The 20,238-nt window shown below is 38.4% G+C and overlaps 1 protein-coding gene across 3 annotated transcripts in view; it reads right to left on the bottom strand.

The window, feature by feature from the left end:
• The window catches only part of KLHL2 (kelch like family member 2), a 104,432-nt gene that overhangs the window by 15,919 nt on the left and 68,275 nt on the right, over window positions 1-20,238 (bottom strand). For all 3 annotated transcript variants that reach the window (XM_074951103.1, XM_074951104.1, XM_074951105.1), the window contains 3 exons: window positions 4,174-4,283; window positions 2,406-2,522; window positions 1,350-1,499 (listed from right to left, as the gene is read on the bottom strand). In XM_074951103.1, coding sequence (XP_074807204.1) covers window positions 1,350-1,499; window positions 2,406-2,522; window positions 4,174-4,283 — 377 coding nt within the window. The remainder of the gene's footprint in view (window positions 1-1,349; window positions 1,500-2,405; window positions 2,523-4,173; window positions 4,284-20,238) is intronic.

The raw sequence follows: 20,238 nt of genomic DNA, 5'->3' as shown, positions 1-20,238 counted from the left end.
CAGGACTGATAACCAGGAGTACTCATATTAATGTTGAAACAAAAGATTGACCAAAATATCTAGAAACTTTACTTCATAGCATAACTTTACTAAGAATTCTGCTGCCCAAAATTTGTATCTGTTTAAACAAATAATATTGAAAAGAGGAAAGAGCGTGTAAATATTGATTATCATAACACTCAGTGTTACCTACTTAGAAGAAGAGAATGTAATGCTGTTTAAAAAAATCGTCCCAAAGTCTTTCAAGATTTTCAGGATAAGATTCTAATGTCAGACATTCAGCATGCTGTTTTACATATTTTTATTACTCTGCTACTTTACTAGTGCAACTAATTAGTAAAGTGCATTGTGCAGGTTTAAAGGAGTCCAGAGATGGGTGACAAAAATTATTACACATGAAAAGACTTCAATATAAAGAGAATTTGAAAAAACATTTGGACTGTTTAATTTGGAGAAGATATAAATAAGAGTCAACACAGTGGAGGTATGTTAAATAAATAATGAATGATAAAGAATGTGAATTAGGCATGCCTATTTACTTTTTCTCATAGTACAAAGAGAGGCCATTCAATTAAATTCAAAGTCAAAAAAATTGAAACTGAAGAAAGCTGCAGGAAGCTCAGGATAAAGATACTCTGGGAACTTTTGGGGGCTGATTCTGCCCTCAAGTGTGAGAGCCCAGCTCCTAGAATCTAGATGAAGTCAGTGAGGATTGTGAATGTGCACCTGAGAACAGAATCTAGCCTTTGATTTGGTCCTCTTGCGGGAAGACTAGTTGTAAAGCTTCACTGAATATGCAAAAGTCAGAGGAATGGCATTGACATCCAGCTCCTATTCTGCCACTGCTGAGTTGGAATAACAGTACTGTGATAAAACTTCTTCTGTATTTTGGTGAAAGAGAAGAGGAGCTTAGGTATTTAACACAAATATTGTTAGTTGAAAACAAATTAGATTATTTAAAATACTCCAGAATTAGACATGACCACATAATTTTATCCAGGCTTACATTCCCCGTCCCCACTGCAGACCCATAACTTTGGTTCCTATGATGCTACGGCAGCACCATAACTTCTGTGGGCTCAAAATGGTACAGTTCTATAACATATTTTCCTTAAAGAGCCAAAACACAGACATTTATGAGTTTTATACTCCATAAAACGTTTCTGTCAGTCAGTTTAGGATCTAAGCTCTTACCATGTTGCACCCTTCTCAATGGTGAACAATTCTAGTAGGAAGACTGTGTAATGGAGAACCCCAATTAAAGCCCTATCCAGTGTTACACTTTCATCCCAGACTTTAGACAAAACTGAATATGAAGAAGGCAGCTAGTTAGAAGTTAGAGATCTTACCTTTGGAAGGCTTACAGGTGTTCTCAGTCTGGTTCGAGTACTTTTCATCAATGCTCGTTGCTCAGTTGGCAGTAAGTGATACTTCATAGCTTCAATGAGGTAATCTTTACATGCACTGCTGTTCTTTACCAGCGTCTCCTCTTCAACCCTCTGTGCATTAATGAAAGTTTGACAAGGTCACAGAACTTTAAAGTGAAACACAAATCATAATTCGAACTGAAATAAACCTACATTACAGGCAAAAAAATAAAGCACTGAATTAGTAGATCATACCCCAGTCAGGGAAACGCTGGAAACACCATGATGTTGATATGCCAAGTCCCTAGGGAAAAAATTGGAGAACACAGACCCTTCTAATTATTAAATGGAAGATATAATTTTAGGCAATGGCAAGTGTTTTTAGTCATCCTGATGGTCAAGTCTTCCTGATGGTCAAGCAGATTTCTAGCTTTTCTAAATCACAATATAAGAGGCTCAGTTAAAATGAACTATTTGAACAAGAGGATCCCATTAAACAGAAACTCAACACAGAAATATAGCAAGAAACAGGGTGAAGAAATGTAGACCACCAAAGGTTATATTTCCAACATAAACAACTTTTAGTTGACCAAGATGCCAATTATCTGCGATAAGCATTCTGACACTGATCAGACCTTATGTTCAAAGTGATAACCGTACAAAATTGGCAAAACTGTGATATATCTAAACTACATAAAATAGACTTCCTTTGACACTGAATTTTGACACTGACACTGAATACCATGTACTAAAACATAAACATTAACTTTTAACCATTAAAATCATGACAAGAATCACTAACAAAAAATGTGCTATATAAGGGATTATATTACAAAAGGAAGCCCAAATCTAAAGTCAGATTAATAATCACTGATTTATAATATGTATTAAGGAAGCATTCATTTGAAACTATTTGTATAGCATTATAATTAGACTAAAACACAATTAAATTACTCTGATGTAAATTAGGCTGCTGACAGACAGGATCGTACACAGTGTGTGTAAATTCTTGCTAGAATTCTTCTTGTTTTTGCTTACCTGAACTAAATATTCTCGGGAAAGCAAAGGCAGCCGAACATGTTCCATCAAACGTGCCATTAGCTCCTGCCTCACATCTTTGTCATGGTTTACCCATGCTATCACTGCTTCAAAAACCTTGCAGAAAACAAATACATGCCATGAGTCCCACCTGTTTTACAAATTCATCAGTATGAAAGTACAAGTGTGCCCCCAAAGCCAATTTTCACTTGGACTAAAGTTTCTGAAGCATAAAAATAGGAGGCCACATAAATTGGCCACTCCAATCCTTTCAACATAGTTATCCTATATAATATCCCCCTTGGGTATGTGAGCCAATCTCTTTTTGAATACATACGCTACTGGTTCCTCAGTGAGAACTCCCAGTGGATTAGCACATCGTCAAATTACTCTCACTATTATGAAAGCTGTCAACAAATCTAATCTGAACTTTTCCCATAGGAACTAATTTAATTAGTGCTGTAAACTCAATAAAAGCCTGCATCTAAGTAAACGTCTTTCCCCACCCTGCTTTTTCTTAAGGTCCTGAAGTCCAGAACTATCATCCATAACTAATTCCCCTGCATCTTTGCTGGTGTCACCACACTAGACTCTCACTAAAGTCTATAACCAACCAACTAGGGCAAGGCAAGTGTGATTTCTCTCCCACTGCACAATACTTCACTGTTGCTATAAAATCAGCGAATTAAAACTTTGTGTCTTTCTAGAGACAGACATTTATATAGTAAAGTCAAGCACTTCTGTGTGGGAGAGAACTAGACTTTCACGATACCATGGGAATAGCAACATGGCATCAGTTCTAAGAGGAACTGTGCCTCCTATGCTCACAAGGGCTTTAAAATGTTTTTTAGTTTATATAAAGCATGCGTGGCCATACATCTTGTGTTCAAATATGCTTATATGTGTTAAGTGCGCCTGAACAGGGAGATTCAGACTCCTCTTGGAACAGATTTTATGGGATGGCCACAGCTCTCCTGAGAGAGATAAGCACATTTTTAATGGGAAAAAAACATTGTATGTATATGTTCAAAATGAAAATATTTGTAAATCAAATTAATTACGTATTTGTTAAGGGCCAAGTATTGGTCCCATTGAAATTAGTGGGAGTTCTGCCTTTGACTCCAATGGAACCAGACCTAGTTGCAGGGGGAAATCGAAAGACACCTTAAAGCTGTTTTGGTCATACACAGCTATCTAGCAATCTCTTTTGCAGCCCTTCCTCACTTTTTTTTTTTTTTTTTTTTTTTTTTAAATTTGGGACGCTTATCTCTTAAATCTGAAGACCAATCTAGCGTGACAGCTGTCCACTTTGGTACCTCTTACATTAAAGGAATCAGGTATATAAAGACACTTCAAAAACGCCATTCTGCACAGCTAAATTAAAGCAAATCCCAATTTATTGTATGTCCCCATGTTAGCCAATTACTATGTACACATTCCTGCATTAATAGCACACATATATTAATTGGTTTACCCCAAACTTTTAGGGTAAAAGCTTTTAGTTTTTAACCGTGAGTCACTGGTTAAATGCATTCTTAGAATCCCTAAGAGCTCAAATCTGTCAAGGGATTAATTTAAAGGTTTAACACCTTGACAGCATTTCTGTAAAACTTCCTTAAGTGCAGAGAACACTATGTGTGGCTACACAATTGAACCATTTTACTGAGGGATTAACAAAAAAATCAATCCAAAAAATTATGTAAAATCTGGGAAGAATGGACACTTTTTTTTATCTATCCGAAAGGAAGAAAGGATAGATGTATCTTACCTTCTCCTCTGACGCAATTGTAAGTTTGTCACTGGATATTAAACTGCACACCTGTTCTACGCCAAGGTTGAGGAATTCTTCACTAAGTATGACATCAGAAAAATGCTGTTCTGTTTAGAAAAAAGTTCTCTTTAACATACACCACCGAGCGTAGTTTATAAGCAGCAATAAAACAACAACATGAAAAGCAAGATTGATTTAGCATAGCAAACATGGTTACGTCTATAAACAATACCTTATTTTACAATATTCTCTAGCACCTCAAGTTTTGATCATTGCCTTCACACAAGCAGAGCAGGCAACTGTTATATACATTTTCAAAGAGGCAGAAGTTATTTTTAATGCTAAATTTAAAAGTTTCATAAAAATAACTTCTCACGTTTTGCAGTAATGACACTAAAAACTTACATTAGAAGTAATTTTCATAGTGATTAAACAGATTTTTTTCACTTTAAGATATTCTTTGAAAGTCAAGTTAGCACACCACTTGCCTATAGGGAATGCCTTATTTTAAGATCCCTTGTTCATATTTTACTAGTTTTATTTTGGAAGGTGTACACCAATGCTTCAAATACAACATGAATATGCCTTTATATATTGTTTGGATATAGACTTAGGGCCTGTAGTACAATCCTCAACATTAACAGTTATTTTACCCAGTCAGCATTCTAGAAGTTGATCCCAGTGATCTGCATTTGAAGTGCACTTCAGCAAGCATAAATAATTGAAATACTTCACACTTCTCTATTACCTTTCAGAGCATCTCTAGACTCTTAAAAACATTAAATTAAGCATCCCAGCAACCCCAGGAGCAAATCTTATAACCATTTCACAGATTGTGAACTGAGGCACAAAGAAGGTAAGTGACTTGAGCAAAGTCTACAGTAAATCAGTGGCAGAGCCAGACATTTTATTATTTGTAATAGAAGCCTGCCTCTCACTTTAACAATTACAGCATGTTACATCTAAACACCTTCAGTTTAAGGGAGTACTTGACTGATGCTGGTTTATTCAGCCTCACTCTGGTCATAACCGTCATCTCTGGGTCTGAAGTGACATGCATGGACTGCTTAAGCAGATGCAGCTTAAGCTGTGTTTTCCTGGAGCTGTAAATCCTGGGAGAGAAAGTCTGGTACACAGAGCACTTATCCAGGATGTAGCACTTTCCTAAGCAGAAGAGGCAACAGCTGTGTCCCTCCTGCAGGATTTACACCCTGAGGGTTTGGCCTCTGCCATGAGGTGTGGCGATTGGTACTAAGTGCCTGTCCTTCTGTATGGGTTGGGGGCTCAGATTTTTTTAAAATATCCTTTAGAGCAAAGAAGTGTGAAAATGGAATTCTTCACCAAATGGGTTGAAAGAACTGGTTTAGAGTCTCTGAAGAGACTAGCAGAAGCAACATGGTTGCTTATAAATAGGCATAAAAGGTAGCCTCGTGGTTATTAACTGGGATTTTTTTCTCATCACCTATGCCTAACAGACAAGAGACAGTTTGATGTTAGGAATTTAAAAATTCGCTTTGAAGTGACAGAAAGTAAAAAGACCAGCCAGGAGTAGACAAAACAGATTAAAACCAAAGTTGTATTTTTTAAAGCTTTTTCCAGTATTATACGATATACTACTTCAAGCATGACAAACATCTTTATCTGTGGTAGTGTAAGACCAAGAGTTATAAAGAATACTGAAGATTTCTAGGTTGAGAAGCCTGATTTTTCAGTAAGGCACATACATAGGTCTTCAGTAACTCCCTATGCTAAAACCTTTTGATGAATATTTAAACAGATTTTAACAAAAACAAGTGAGCATAAAACATAGCAAATGCCATACTGGATCAAGACATCTAGCCCACTATCGTGTCTCTCTGACTGTGGGAGCACCAGATGCTTCAGAGGAAGGTGCAAGAAACCACACAGTAAGAAGACGTGAGATAATCTCTGCTCTCCCACCCCACCACTCCCCACATTTTATGGTCTCACCTAATCCCAATGGTTAGAGACTTGTTTAAATCCAGCAGCATGCGATGTTACTTCCCTTCTATGCTCTTTAGCATTGGATAGTCTTGTTATAGTTAGAGTTATCATCAATAACAGCATCCAATCCCTCTTGGAATCTTCCTAAATTCTTCACCTCAATGACATACTGGGGCAATGAGTTCTGCAATCTAATTACAAGTTGAGTAAAAAGTATTATCTTTCATCATTTCTGAATTTGCCGTCTCTCCATTTCATTGAATGTCCCCTAGTTCTTGTGATATGAGACAAGGAGAATAGAGATTCCTGATCTACCTTCTCTATACCATTCATTATTTTATATACTTTTTTCGTGTCTCCTTTTATTCTTCCCCTAAGGTAACCAATCCTAGTATTCTCAGTGTCTCATTGTACCAGTGTTTCCATTCCCCTTATCATTCTCATCACCCTTCTCTGAACCTCCTCTAATTCTGCAATAGATTTCTGAGATAGGATGATCAGTTACACATTACTCCAGACAGGGCAGTAAAATTAATTTATATAACAACATTAAAATGTTATCTCTGTTATTCTCCATCCTTTTCTATATGTAGCCTAACATGGTTTGCTTTCTTGACTACACCTGTACTTTGAGCAGAGGTCTTAGTTGAGGTGCCCAAAACGATGCCCAGGTCCCTTTCCTGAGTTGATACAGTTAATTTAGAATTCTGTAAGGTGTATGAGTATTGAAATGTGCTACACACACACACAACCAGTAAATAAGATGAACCAAAATAATTGCATGAGTTACCCTGTATGAATAATATCTGTCATTTAAAGCAGTAAGCATGACAAGGCTATTTGAAACAGATCCTTTGCTTGCAAAATATCTTGTTTGGATTCAAGTAGATATTTCAGTGAAAGTTTCTGCTCCCAAGAAAATCTAACCTGCAAATCCATGAGTAGGGTCAAAAACAAACGGATAGCTTTACCCTCTAAGTAAAATAAGGGCATGGAAGAATTACCCACCTCTTCTGTTCTCTTTTTTAAGCCATGTAGGGACATGCACAAAGTTTACAGAACCTTAAGACTTCCTAGAGAATGAAAAGGGTTGGCAAAATGGAATGAACTGAGGCATAAGCCCAGTCGTGGAGATGTACATAAAAGTGGTAGGCAAGAAGCACTGGCATTTCAAGGGAGAGGAAGGAAGCAGAACAGGGGAAGTGACTATCCTTAAATTAATCTAATCCAGTGGTTCTCAAGCCACAGCTCAATCAGCATACAGCTGCGGCCCACTGACATTCTCAGGGCCATATAGGTATCATTGGATGTGGCCCACGTAACACATCATGGGCCGCATATGCGGCCCACAATGGTAACTAGGTTGAGAACCACTGATCTAATCCAATCCTTAAAGAAAGTTTAGGTACAGAAAACCTGGTTTATCCTTTCCTAATAAAACCAATCAAGATATTTAAGCATCCATGCAATTCAAGTACCCAATTTATTCTATAATCAATAGTAAACAATCAATGATGTAAGCAACTTTTTAACAAGTTATTTGCAGTTATGCCATACCATAGATTTACTGACTACTTTACAGAATAGGAAGAGACATGTTCCTTGCTCAAAAGAGATTGCAATCAGAACAAAAGATAAGATACACAGGATGAGAACTCAGGAAATGTTATCTATGAGAAAAATCAATGTAGGAAGGAACCTCAAGGAAAGAAACAGATTTTAGAAAGCAAAAAGAAAGCAGGTGTTTGAAGAAGTGGAAGACTCTTTAAGCAAAGGGATTGGCATGCGGTTAGGCACAAAATAAAGCATTAAACTAAAAATGAGCAGATGAAAGGCACAGCAAAGAAAGGAGAAATGAGAACAAACAACCTACAAGATAGTCAATAGCTACACGGATTCGGGATCTTGAGTGCTACTGGTAGCAGAGAAAACGTATGAACCTGCAGCCTGATGCACTAGCGAGAAAGGAGAACCTCAGCACAGAAGGTGGATGTCTGAGTAAATTCGAGTTACCAAAAAAAGCTAAGCTATTATCTACTGCCTCTTTAGAGTTAGATGGTTACCAAGGAGATCTTGTTAACTGTTTGATACATATCCTGTTAGCAGAAGCCAAGTGAAATTGCAGCTAAATGAATTATTGTAATGAGAAACCAAAATAGGGAAGAACACAGTAACTGAACGGGATCACCTTTAATAGCTCATCAACAATAATTTATTTAAAGATGGTAGGGTGTTGAAGGTGGAATACATAACTGCCTTCATACAGTATGTAATGCTTAAGAAACCTCTTGTGTACTGCTACAACCAAATAGTCTGTATGCGTCACATTAACTAACGGAACAACAAGAGGGACAGCAGAATCTTAATTTGAAATGAAGCAAACAAGTATTTCCAACCCCATCCAGTAAAAAGTAATGATCCATACCCCAAAAATGTGATTGGATTAAAATTTGTGATTTAAAAAAATATTAAAGGTTGGGGTCTTTTGATTTGCCTTCTGGCTTTCGAGCCTTTAGGGTTCACATTTTCAAGCTTCTCTCCGCAACCATGAGGGCTAGAAAAGCACCGCTCCCTCCCCCCGCAACATAAAAGCTGAAGTTCTCATGTGAGCCCATAACTTCAGGATCTGGGGCTTTTTAAACACCAAATATCACAAAACAGGCAATGCAGCTGCAAGAGTTGGCAACACTAGTGGCCCTAATCTTACTTCAAAGTGATATTCTACACTTCTTGTACCATTGCTGCATGAAACCACAACTTGGCTGTGTTTTGGTTTTACCTCTTTCACGGTAAGGTTTACCTCAAATCTTCTACTCTTCCAGGTTTCCCAGAAATTCCTGGTTCTAGATAGAGTGGCAGATAGAAATGGCCAGAAATTTTCCAGTGGAATGGTTGTTTCATCTGAAAATGCTGATTTGCTGACACTGAAATGCTCCATAGAGATGTGTTGATTTCAATGAATTTCCATTCAAAAACTGCTCTAGTTTCCTGCCAGCTTCCCCAGCTCTCTGAGCTGCCTAGGAGCCAGCTGGCCCAGGAGCTGCAGGAACCTCAGCTCCCAAGTTCCCAGCTCCTCAGCAACCTGCTTGGTGGACTGCCAGAGAGCCTGGGCTCCAGCTCCCTGTCAGCTATCAGGCAGAATTTTGTTCTGAAATTATTAAAATTAAATGTTTAATTTTTTTAATGAATTTTCTTCAAATTTCTGTTTCTGAGAATTTTGAAATTTACGGTTTTTATTCCAAATCAGAACAAAAACAAAATCTGAAATACTCTGCAAAATGGAATTGCTGTTCTCCACCCAGGTCTAGTGGCAAGTACTCTGCTGATATTCGAGAGGATAGCTTCCTCTGAAGTATTCCATTGAACTGGGTTTCTTCAAGAGCTGCCTAAGAACCAGGGAAGATTGGAATCTGATCAGATCCAGAGAGGAACCAAGAGGAAGAGGAAGAACAAGAAACTTCTAACAGAATGGAGAGGGGTAGCAGCTGAATGATTGGGAGTATAGAAGCCAAAGCTGGAGGGAGTGGAGCAGGGAACAAGGATGAGAAAAGAAAAGATAGAGGAACTGAAGCTGCTACTAGACTCCCGCCTCTTCCTCACATCATCTGCTGCAGATATTGCCATTTGCCCTGCATATTCTATATCCTAGGCAGCAAACAGTTGTCCTGTTACTGTACCAGCCAGAAGCCACAGGGAATAATGTCTGACCTCCTGTCCTTAGGAATATGGACATGAGCAATCTCACTTCCCATGAGAAACTGCATATGAAATCTACACAAGAAACAGATTATGCAACAAATATTTGTATTCATGGATCAATCAAGTATTAATAAATACATTCATTGCAAACATAAGGGCAGACCTTCTTGATTTTGTGGTACTTGAATTTTTTTGCTTATGATTTGACTAACTACTTCTCTGTATGTGTATTTAATTTAGTAAAGATTTACTGAAGTTCACTTGGATGAAAACTGATTTGCAGAATTTCTGTGGGAAGAGTGGTTTGGAGGTTAGCATAGCCCATCTGCTGTTTAGTTTATGAAAATTACTGTCTGTCCCCAAAATTTGTCTCTGTGTGTGATCTGCTGTTCAGGACAGCATAGATACATGTTCTACCATTAATAGATTTCAACCATTTATGGCTATTTTATATGATTCTGTAGTTGCGTCTTAAAAATATATCTCAGAAACTGAAGGCATCAAGCTTATTTAAGATTTTGTAGATCTTCAGGAGATGTCACACAAAGGCTCTTCCCCTCACCTCACGACCCAGCAGACTTGTCAGAAGAGGACTCCTCACGTGCTAGGACATAGTTCAGTTCTTCCAGAAGCACAACCTCTTAAATCACGAATAACAGTTTGCTTTATATATATTTGCATTAAGAGTTTAAGAGAATGCTATGTTAATGCTTCTCAAACTACGGGGTGTACTCCATGCTTGGGATCCAAAGAATTGATCAGGTGAGCAAGGGCCGACATCAATTATTCCCCAGAGCCTCAACTGTCATTTAAAAAGAAGTCTCTAGCTGTTATATGAATAAAGAAAACCTTCAAAATGTGAAATGAATATAGTTGCTATTGCGGTGTCTCACTGTATTTGCAGAGAACATGAAACAATTGCTCAGAGGGCTGAATTATTAATTTCAATAGGTGCTAACTCAGATGTCAATGATTACAGCTGATATCAAAGTTTAAAATATTTAACTACTCAAACCACATTGGAAAAAAGATCTACACAAGTGTTGCTGACAGAGCGTGCATATGTGGGTGAGAAGCGTGCTGCACAGAAAATTCAAAAAAAGGATATATTATCCTTTCATATATTTCATACATCCCTCGCCTGCGCCGCTTCCTGCAGCCCCCATTGGCCTGGAACGGCGAATCTCGGCCAGTGGGAGCTGCGACCGGCTGAACCTGTGGACGCTGCAGGTAAACAAACTGTCCTGGCCCGCCAGCAGATTTCTGTGACGGGCTGCGTGCCAAAGGTTGCTGATCCCTGATATAGATCATGAATTAAATCAAATGAATCACACTGCTCTTTAGCAATCATTTGGAGTATCAATGGACTCCTTGTACGCATTGGACTCATCTCTTCTAAAATGAAGACGTTGCCAATATCATGGGTAACACCACAGCTTTGATACCTCTGCCTTTTTTCATTTTAATAGAAGACCCTTTTTAAAAAATCCTAGATTTGAAGATTAAGCAGTATCTTCAGTTCTTAGTATCAGTCACAGCAGATGAAGAGCCAAAACATTGGTGAAAGTTAGTCTTTAAAATAATTATCTGGCTGTTAGGCTATTACCATAAAGGTAATAATGCCATTACCATAAAGGTACAAAAAAGTTTAGGTGATAGCCTAGCTGATGGCCACACACTACTTAAGCAATAATGTAATTTACTTGACTTTTTTATGTATAAATAACTGTATTCTGGAACACACTACAAAATCATAGCAACAAGGATAAAAGAAGCATAGCAACAGAAATTACTGCTCAAAATAGAATTAGAAAAATGTTTTTCCTAAAAGGTGTCCTTTAAGTGAAGTGTACCAGATTTTACACAAGAATACTCTATTGAGAAATATATGTTTTCAATTCCATTCAGTAATCACGAAAAGTGGCAGATTGAGAGCACAGGAATCTGAAGTATTTTGACCTAGAGAACTGGTACAAGATAGTATAGCACATTCTGTGACAGTACAAGCTTCTCACATTGCCCTTCCAATCCACTTAATCCCTAACCTGGAATGACCACTCTCTTGGTGAGAAAATCATTCAGTCTGAATAGCCATTCACTCCTTGATCAACACTGAAAGTGCTAGCTAGCTTCAGAACATCTATTGAAAGCTCCCATCAGATACATTCTTTGATTAGCCAATAGGGCTGTTGAAGTATTTTCTTCATAAAAGAGTGATGAGTTGTTTCCACAGTATTTACTCCCTAGCCCAGTGATGGTTATGAGAGTCTGAGTAGGAATATATTCTGGATCTCCAGCATGGCTGTGACCAACTAACGGTCAGATTCTCTACTGGACAGAAAATTTTGGTGCAACAGATGTTAACTCCAAGTGGTTTATACCTAGGTCAGCTATTTTAAAAGATGCCTCACCATACAAGTCATTGTGCGAATAAAGCAATTTCCTGGGGGTGCCACTCAATTTTAGTCTTTTCAACCTCATATCTCCTCTGCATTAGATCAGGCAGTGAAAAAAACACTTAACCTTAATGTCTATAGTTATATTATGTTATAAACCATGATAACTGTTAAGCAAGAAATAGGATAAGGAGCTTGATATTTCCCACGACAGTAAAGCTGCTGTGTGATACCAGTGTCATTGAACTATTTTATTTTTAATCTGGATAATGGCTCCATTTCCTCTTAGGTGGTTTAAAGAAAGGAATGTTAGAAATGCAGAATAATCAAAGGGCATAAGATGAAGAAGTGCATTATCCATTTCACTGCTATCAATGTAGAGTATTTTCAGGCTCATAAAAATAATAGTATAAAATTTAAGTGAACTTTCATTTGTTGATACCAAACATTTGAATTTTTATCAGTGTTTATTCTAACGAGCAATGAGAGTAAGAATTAAACTACTACAATGCACAGTTCAGCCACAAATACTCAATAGTTAACATCGTGGGCATTTCTGTGTATGGTTAAACATTTTTCTGGCAGTTAAACAATTAGCAACTTTTTTTGAATGGCAAAGGCCTGGACTACTTGAACTCATTGACACTGACCAGATTGTATATGAAATAGATCATCACTTCACTCTGCTTCCCTATCTAATGCCATTCCCTGCTCCCTTAGAAAAGCAACCACAAAGACTGTGATTTCTGTAAGGGTGGAAGAATAGGCTGTTGGATCATATTAAAGAAGTTCTGTATTAAAATCACAAATGAGTTTGATTCCCCATAGTTTAAATTCCAGGGTACTACTAATTAAGAGGTCTCTTGGTTTTTGGTACTGTTTCTCTCCCTCTATGTGTGAAACTTGCAAGCTGCTAATTGTGTTAGTACATTCTAAGACAGAGTCTATTCTCAAAGCAATTCTTTGTAACAACTACTCCTCACACAGAGAGAGACTCAAAGCAATACTCTGTAACAAAAGAAACAGCACCCAGAGACTCCCCGCCCTTTTGTTGTATTCATCTCGCTTTGTTAACAATTGTGATTAAAATAGAGATAGAGGATGTATGTGGTTGGATGCTTGGTGTGGATAATAACTGAATGATCAGGGAGGTGTCAGCCTAAGAATCCAGTGTCCATCGGCTGAAGAAGGCGTCAAGTGGAAATAACCAGAGGACCCCCGGAGGGCAGACTGGAATCCACCCAACAGCCTCAAGGATGGGAGAACCAAAGAACAAGATAACATCTGGCAGCACGGAGCCATCAGGAATGTGCTATCTGCTGATTGATTCAGCAACAGCATGATGAAGCAATTCCCATAGACTGGCATAGGAAGAAATTCCTATAAAAATGGACTCTAGAAAGTGAGAACTTTGGGGTCTGATTCTGCAAACCAACTTCCAGGAGCATCAGATGTGCATCTGACAAGGCCCTGCTCCCTCCTCATGTCCAGGCCACCTGGCCAGTGGCTTGGCATGAGCAACTCTAAGGCTGGTAACTATGATGATAACCTTGCAGGACCTGTGTGTGTGTGAATAAATATGAGATTGAATGGAATGTTATAGCTATAACTAACTGCTTACTATGATTCTTTCTGTATTCACTGTAAATGTGGTATTTTGCCTTTTTCCCTTTGATAAGATCCTGCTGGTTCTTATTTTATTGGTATAACAAGACAGCATCTTTCAGGATGGCAAAATAGCTCTGTGAATTGTTTTTGTGAAACACAAAAACAAGATCAGTGCACTTGTTCTTCATTTTATTCTAAATTCTAAGACTTTGACTTCCACAGTTAGCCCATCATAAAAAGAGAACTGAGGATGGACCCAAGGATACTGCTAAGCTTGTGTCTCCCTATGCCAAAACACTATAGTATCCATGTCAGGAATAAAATTAGTGTGGGAACACCCAAGAAATTCTTACAGAACTTGATTTTAAAAGACTAATTTTTGAACCACTTGTCATTTTAACAGATTAGTCCTTTAGCAGATTAGTCTGTTGCTTATTGTTTTGTTGGGGTATTAGAATGTACAACCCAACAATTATGACCAAGGACGCATGGTATAAAGTAATCTAAATGTAGCATATTAGGAACTTGGATAGCCAATAAATATATTACTTTCTCTCTGTCCTGGGAAGGCAAGATATATAAATAACTAACATCAGCTTTACTAGTCTGTAATAGTACAGTAACTTCAATGCAGGCTCAAATTATTTGAAGTGGCCTTACCTATAAAAAAGTGTTTGGTATCCTGGAGTATTCACTGACAAACGCTATTTTATTAATTCCAAAGTCTCACTTCTGTACGTACTCTAAAAGCTATTCATAACCAGTTTTCTCAATGTTCTGAAGGTCATAGAAAGACTAATACAATAGCTTCCAATGTGGCTAACATTGTGAAATCTCATTTCAGTGCAGAACAACAAACATGGAGAAATATGCCCATTACCCAGGGATAAGAGGATAGATGAAAATGGCCTAAAAGAAACTGATGTGGCTCCGAATCACTGAGTTATGGTGAAAACATGAGCATTGGCGAAATGAGATAATAAATTTTAATTAACGTACCATACATGTCAAAACAATGTCATGAAAATTCAAAATATTTCTAGTCTGAAGATACTCTTTTATAATTCAATATAATGGGATTAAAATGCTCACTAAAATTTGGACCATTTGGAGCAAAGAAATGGATTGCTTAAAATATAAAGTACCTACATATTTTAACTGTATTTTTCAACAGTTGGTATTTCTTCCTGTTGTAGTGCACAAGAGGTGAAAAATAGGGCACAAAAGAGTTTTTGAAAAAAAATTAAAAGTTAGAATTTTGATATGAGACAAAAACAAAAACAATCCAAGTTAATTTGCACTAAACTTTTTGTAAAAGGGCATTCTCAGTGTAATGCTCTTCTCAGAGTAACATCTTTAGGCAATCAGATTTGCAAACTAATCTGGTTTCTTTACTGAAATACACATGATTAAATCCCAGAACCTTCTGCAACACAAATCCAAATATTTTGGAGTGGAGCCAGAGTCCATTTTTTAAAAGGCCACATATAAGCAATTTCAATTAAAAGAACACTTTATTAGATAAAAACAAAAATACTTCTTTCATGGAATAAAATTAGTTTTTAATTTTTATATTACAGACACTAGCTAGGATCTTGCTAAGCATAACAACCGAGTGGTACTAGCTTGATGTTTTCTTTGCATGATTCACCATAATTGATAAGGGCATTCTACTTCTTTCATACTGAAGGAATAATATGACTTATTTATCTAAGAAACAGGATCAGCTTCATTTCAACTTAGTGAATTAAAACAAAATGTATCAATAGCTTCTCTTGAGGGTGTCTCACTACAGAAAACTGGACTTTACTACCGTTTACTAGAGGTGGAAAATACAGGTACATGAACATCTGGATTGGACACTTACAGCTCTAACTATTTCAATAAACTCTCCAGTTTACACACTGCACTAATTAAGGATGTATATGTAATTGTACATTTTAACAAAGTCATGACAACTGATAAAATCCTGTTTTATATCAAATTTTGCTGTAACTAAGGCAAGATGTTTTGTCTCATGTTGGGCTGAGTCTGCCTGGCAGATGAGGGCAGTGCACATTGGCCAAAACCAAAATGAAGTAGCTGGGTTGTCAGTCCTATGCCCTTGGGTACATTTCTAGCTTAGCTGAAGAGTAAAATAAAGGTATTTGTGTGTTTCATTTTAAAATCCACTGCACAGACATATCACAACCAGCTGGAGTGGACCTAGGAGCTAGTGGAAGAGCCCATTGAGATTCTAAGAACTAGATGCCAAAAAGGAATCCACACTTATGAAAAAAGTGGATTTTAAAGTGAAATTTAAAGGAAATGGCAGTGCTTGGATTAGGGAGAGAGGGAGGATGTTCCAAGCACAAAACGAAGAGGAAAATTAATGAGAGTAATTAGAGAGGATATGAAGAAGAGATTGGGCCAGAGCTGTGCTGAAGGATGAGATGCTTAAACTCGATCCAGAAGGAAAAGGAGATAGTGAAAGTAGTGATGTGGTCTGAGCAGTAAGTAGAGTTTTCAATACAACTCAGAGGGGAGAAGCATAGGCACCAACTCCGCGGGGAGTGGGGACGGGGCGCGCTCATGGGAGGGGGCAGAACTGGGAGGGAAGAGATAGGGTGGGATGGGGGTTGCGGGGGGGGGGCAAGGAGTAGGGTGGGGGCAGAGCCTGGGGCAGAGCAGGGGTGGAAAGAGGCGGGACGGGGGAGGGGGCGGACGTAAGGGAAAGGGGTGGGTGAGGGAAGGGGCTGGGGTAGAACGGGGGGGATTGAGCACCCCCGCCCCCCCCGGGCCTGGAGGAAGCCAGTGCCTATGGGGAGAAGTGACAGAAGAAGAGCAGAGAAGATGGTTACAGTAGAGAAAGAAAGTCAATTTACGGAAAGAAGCAACAAAACTCAGCAAGGGCTTGTACATGTGAGGAAGGGAGAAGGGAATTAAAGACGGTAAGTTTATTTACTTGAACGACAAGGAGGATACTGAAATCACCAGCAGTGACAGAAGGTGTGTGGAGGGAAATTGGTGGGGGGGGGGGATTATTATTTTTTTTTTGGAGTGGAAAGCAATGCAGCTTTGGACACATTGAGCCTGAAATGGAAGTGATACATACAAGAGACACTGAAAAGACAGGAAAAGATTTGTCACTGGAAAGAAGGTGAGAGTTCCAGTAAAGAGGTACATTTGGGACATCCTTGCAATTCATGACAACTGTAATATATATAAATACCTAAAACGGTAACGAATATTAGCAGATTTGTCTTATTCTTTGGATATAGTATTTATAGAAGCATACTGATATAACAACATCACAATAGTCTACTGACGGATGGACTGGAACCTAGCCAGAGATATTTTGCTCATTATAGCCATTTTTCATTGATTTCAGCAGTGTCTTCAACCTCCAGATCAAGTCTCAGTGCCTCATTGTGCAATACATATTATAAACAAATGATATGACTGTCTCTCCCCCAGCTAGACAGAAATGTTAGTTTTATTAAAAATCAGTCTGTTCCATAAATGTATTGTTTCAAGGCAAGTGAGAGCAGCAGAATAAAGACAATGAACCTCAAAAAAGCAGACTTTAACGAACTCAGAGAACTGGTAGGTAAGGATCCCTGGGAAGAAAATCTAAGGGATAAAGGAGGTTCAGGAGAGTGGCAGTTTCTCAAGGACACAATATTAAAGGCATAACTGCACATTCTTGATGCAAAGGAAAGACAGAAAGAATAAGAGGCAAAAATGGCTCCAGAGGAGCTCTTTAATGACCTGAAAATCAAAAAGGAATCCTACAAAAAGTGGAAACATGGACAAATTGCTAAAGAAGAGTACAGAAGACTAGCAAGAGCACTAGGGACAAAATCAGAAAATCTAAGACACAAAATTAGTTACACCTAGCAAGGGACACAAAAGGCAATAAGAATAGGTTCTTTATATATATTAGGAGCAAAAGAAAGATGAAGGAAAGTGTAGGTCTTCTGCTTAGCAGGGATGAAGAGCTAATAACTGATTACAACTAGAAGGTTGCTTAATGCCCATTTTGCTTCAGTCTTCACTAAAAGAACTAAAAGTGTTCATGATGACCAGATACTCAGCAATAAATATTAACAACAAGGGGGAAGGAATGCAAGCTAAAATAGGGAAATAACAGGTTAAAGAAGATTTAGATAGATGTATTCAAATCAGCAGGGCCTGAAGAAATTCATCCTAGGGTACTTAAGGATCTAGCTGAAACAATCTTGGAACTGTTAGCAATTATCTTTAAGAACTCATGGAGGACAGGTGAGATCCCAGAGGACTGGAGAAGGGCAAACATAGTAGCTATTTTTTAAAAAGGGAAACAAAGAGGACTCAGAGAACTATAGCCCAGTCAGCCTAATTTTGGTATCTGGAAAGACACTGGAACAAATTATTAAACAATTAGTAAGCACCTAAAAGATAATAGGGTTATAAGCAATATCCAGCATGAATATGTCAAGAACAAAGTATGTCAAACCAAACTAATTTTCTTCTTTGACTGGGTTACTGGCCTAGTGGATGGGGGGAAGCAGTGGGCATGATATATCTTCATTTTAGTAAGGCTTCTGACACTCCCAATCTCTCAGTGTATATGCAGTGTGCCCAGCCATTTGATAGCATCATCATCAACCAAGTGAAGAGCCAGTAGCCCGCCATCAAAGTAAGTCAGAGGATATGAGGTATAGTTGAGGATATGAGGTATAGTCTAAAGTATAGAGGTATAGTCTAAAGTTATATGGACTCTCTCCAGAGGTATAGTCTATAGAGGTATAGTCTAAAGTTAACCGCATCTACATTGCGGGTTGTTAGAGAAACCCCATTTGAAGAGATTGGTTGCACAATTGCCCTGTCCTGTTCAAAATGGTTCAGGGATGACCTCAGGTGCCTTGGCAGGTCAAAACCTGATGGACAGATGGTCGAATCAGTGACAAGAGATTAAGGACTGTTGTCGCTGACCGCTTGTTACACCAAGAAGATTCCACCGTCATGTCAGTAATAGCATAAGTTACCATAAAGGGCGTCTAGAAGACAGGTGAACTGGCGGGTGGTTGAAGAGGTCTGAGTACAGAGGCAAGTCGCTGTTCTCATGGATCTTGTCCAGGAACATGATAGAAGCCCCCTCACAGCGAATATGGGGTGATGCTATATTACTAGGTATTGGCAGCCATGGCTATGGAGTTGCATGTAAAGTCCCAGTAACAATGTGTATAGCTTTGTTAAACTCTACATCAACCAGCCTCATGTGAGATGAACGACATCAGACAGGAGCACTGTACTCTGCTGTTGAAAAGCAGAGGGCACGGGCTAATGTTCTAAGTGTCTGGGCACTTGCACCCCAGCTTGAGCTGGCCAGTTTTCTCAGCTAGTTGTTCCAAGTGCTAATTTTGGCTGCTGTCTTTGAGTAGTTGTGGTACATCAATGCTTGCGGTACGTCAATGAAAGTAAGACTGCGAGAATCTGTGGTGAGAGGCCTTTTGTTTTGAATTCATTTAGCTTGTTAAGTTATAGATTAATTACATTTTACCTTTTATTGTCTTGTAAACAATTCTGACTCTTATGCCTCATTACCTGAAATCACTTAAAATCTATCTTTCTGTAGTTAAAAAACTTGTTTTATCTAAACCAGTGTGTGCTTGGAAAACTTCATTTGGGATCACAGGATTTGTGCATTTAATTTTCCATTAATAAAATGACAGACTTTATATGAGCTTGTATTGTCCAGGAGTGGCTGGGTAGTACAAGGCACACATTTCTGGGGGAAAGTCTGGGACTGGGTGTTGGCTGGTATTGCCCTGCAGTGTAATTCATGGATGTCTAGCTATAGCACTCACACAGTATAGCTGGGCGTGATTTACATGCTGGAGGTTGTGTGTGGGCAGATTAGGAGTGGTTGTTCTCATAGGAAAGCAATGTAAAAGGCACCCCATGCTGGAGAATTGAGGGGACACAGCTCTCCATCAGTCCAAATTGTACCCTGCTTTTCACAACTGCTGAAGGGGATCTAGGGATTACTGTGGATCACAAATTGAATATGAGTCAACAATGTGATGCAGTTGCAAAAAGGCAAATAGTCTGGAGTATATTAACAGGAGCACTGTATGTAAGACATGGGGAATAATTATCCCGCTCTATTTGGCACTGGTGAGGCCTCAGCTGTATTACTGTGTCAAACTCCGGGCATCACACTTTAGAAAGATGAAGACAAACTGGAGAGAGTCCAGAGGAGAGAAACAAGAATGATAAGAGGTTTAGAAAACCTCATCTATGAAGAAAGTTATAAAGAACTGGCCATATATAGTCTTCAGAAAACTATATTGAGGGGGGACTTGATAAAGGTCTTCAAATATGCTAAGGGCCATTATAAAGAAGACTGATCAATTGTTCTGCGTGTCCA

The sequence above is a fragment of the Natator depressus genome, chromosome 4 (genome assembly GCF_965152275.1).
Source record: "Natator depressus isolate rNatDep1 chromosome 4, rNatDep2.hap1, whole genome shotgun sequence".
In the NCBI taxonomy this organism is placed as follows: domain Eukaryota; kingdom Metazoa; phylum Chordata; order Testudines; family Cheloniidae; genus Natator; species Natator depressus.
Note: the sequence above shows the minus strand (reverse complement) of the source record. Positions and strands in the feature narration are given on the sequence as shown.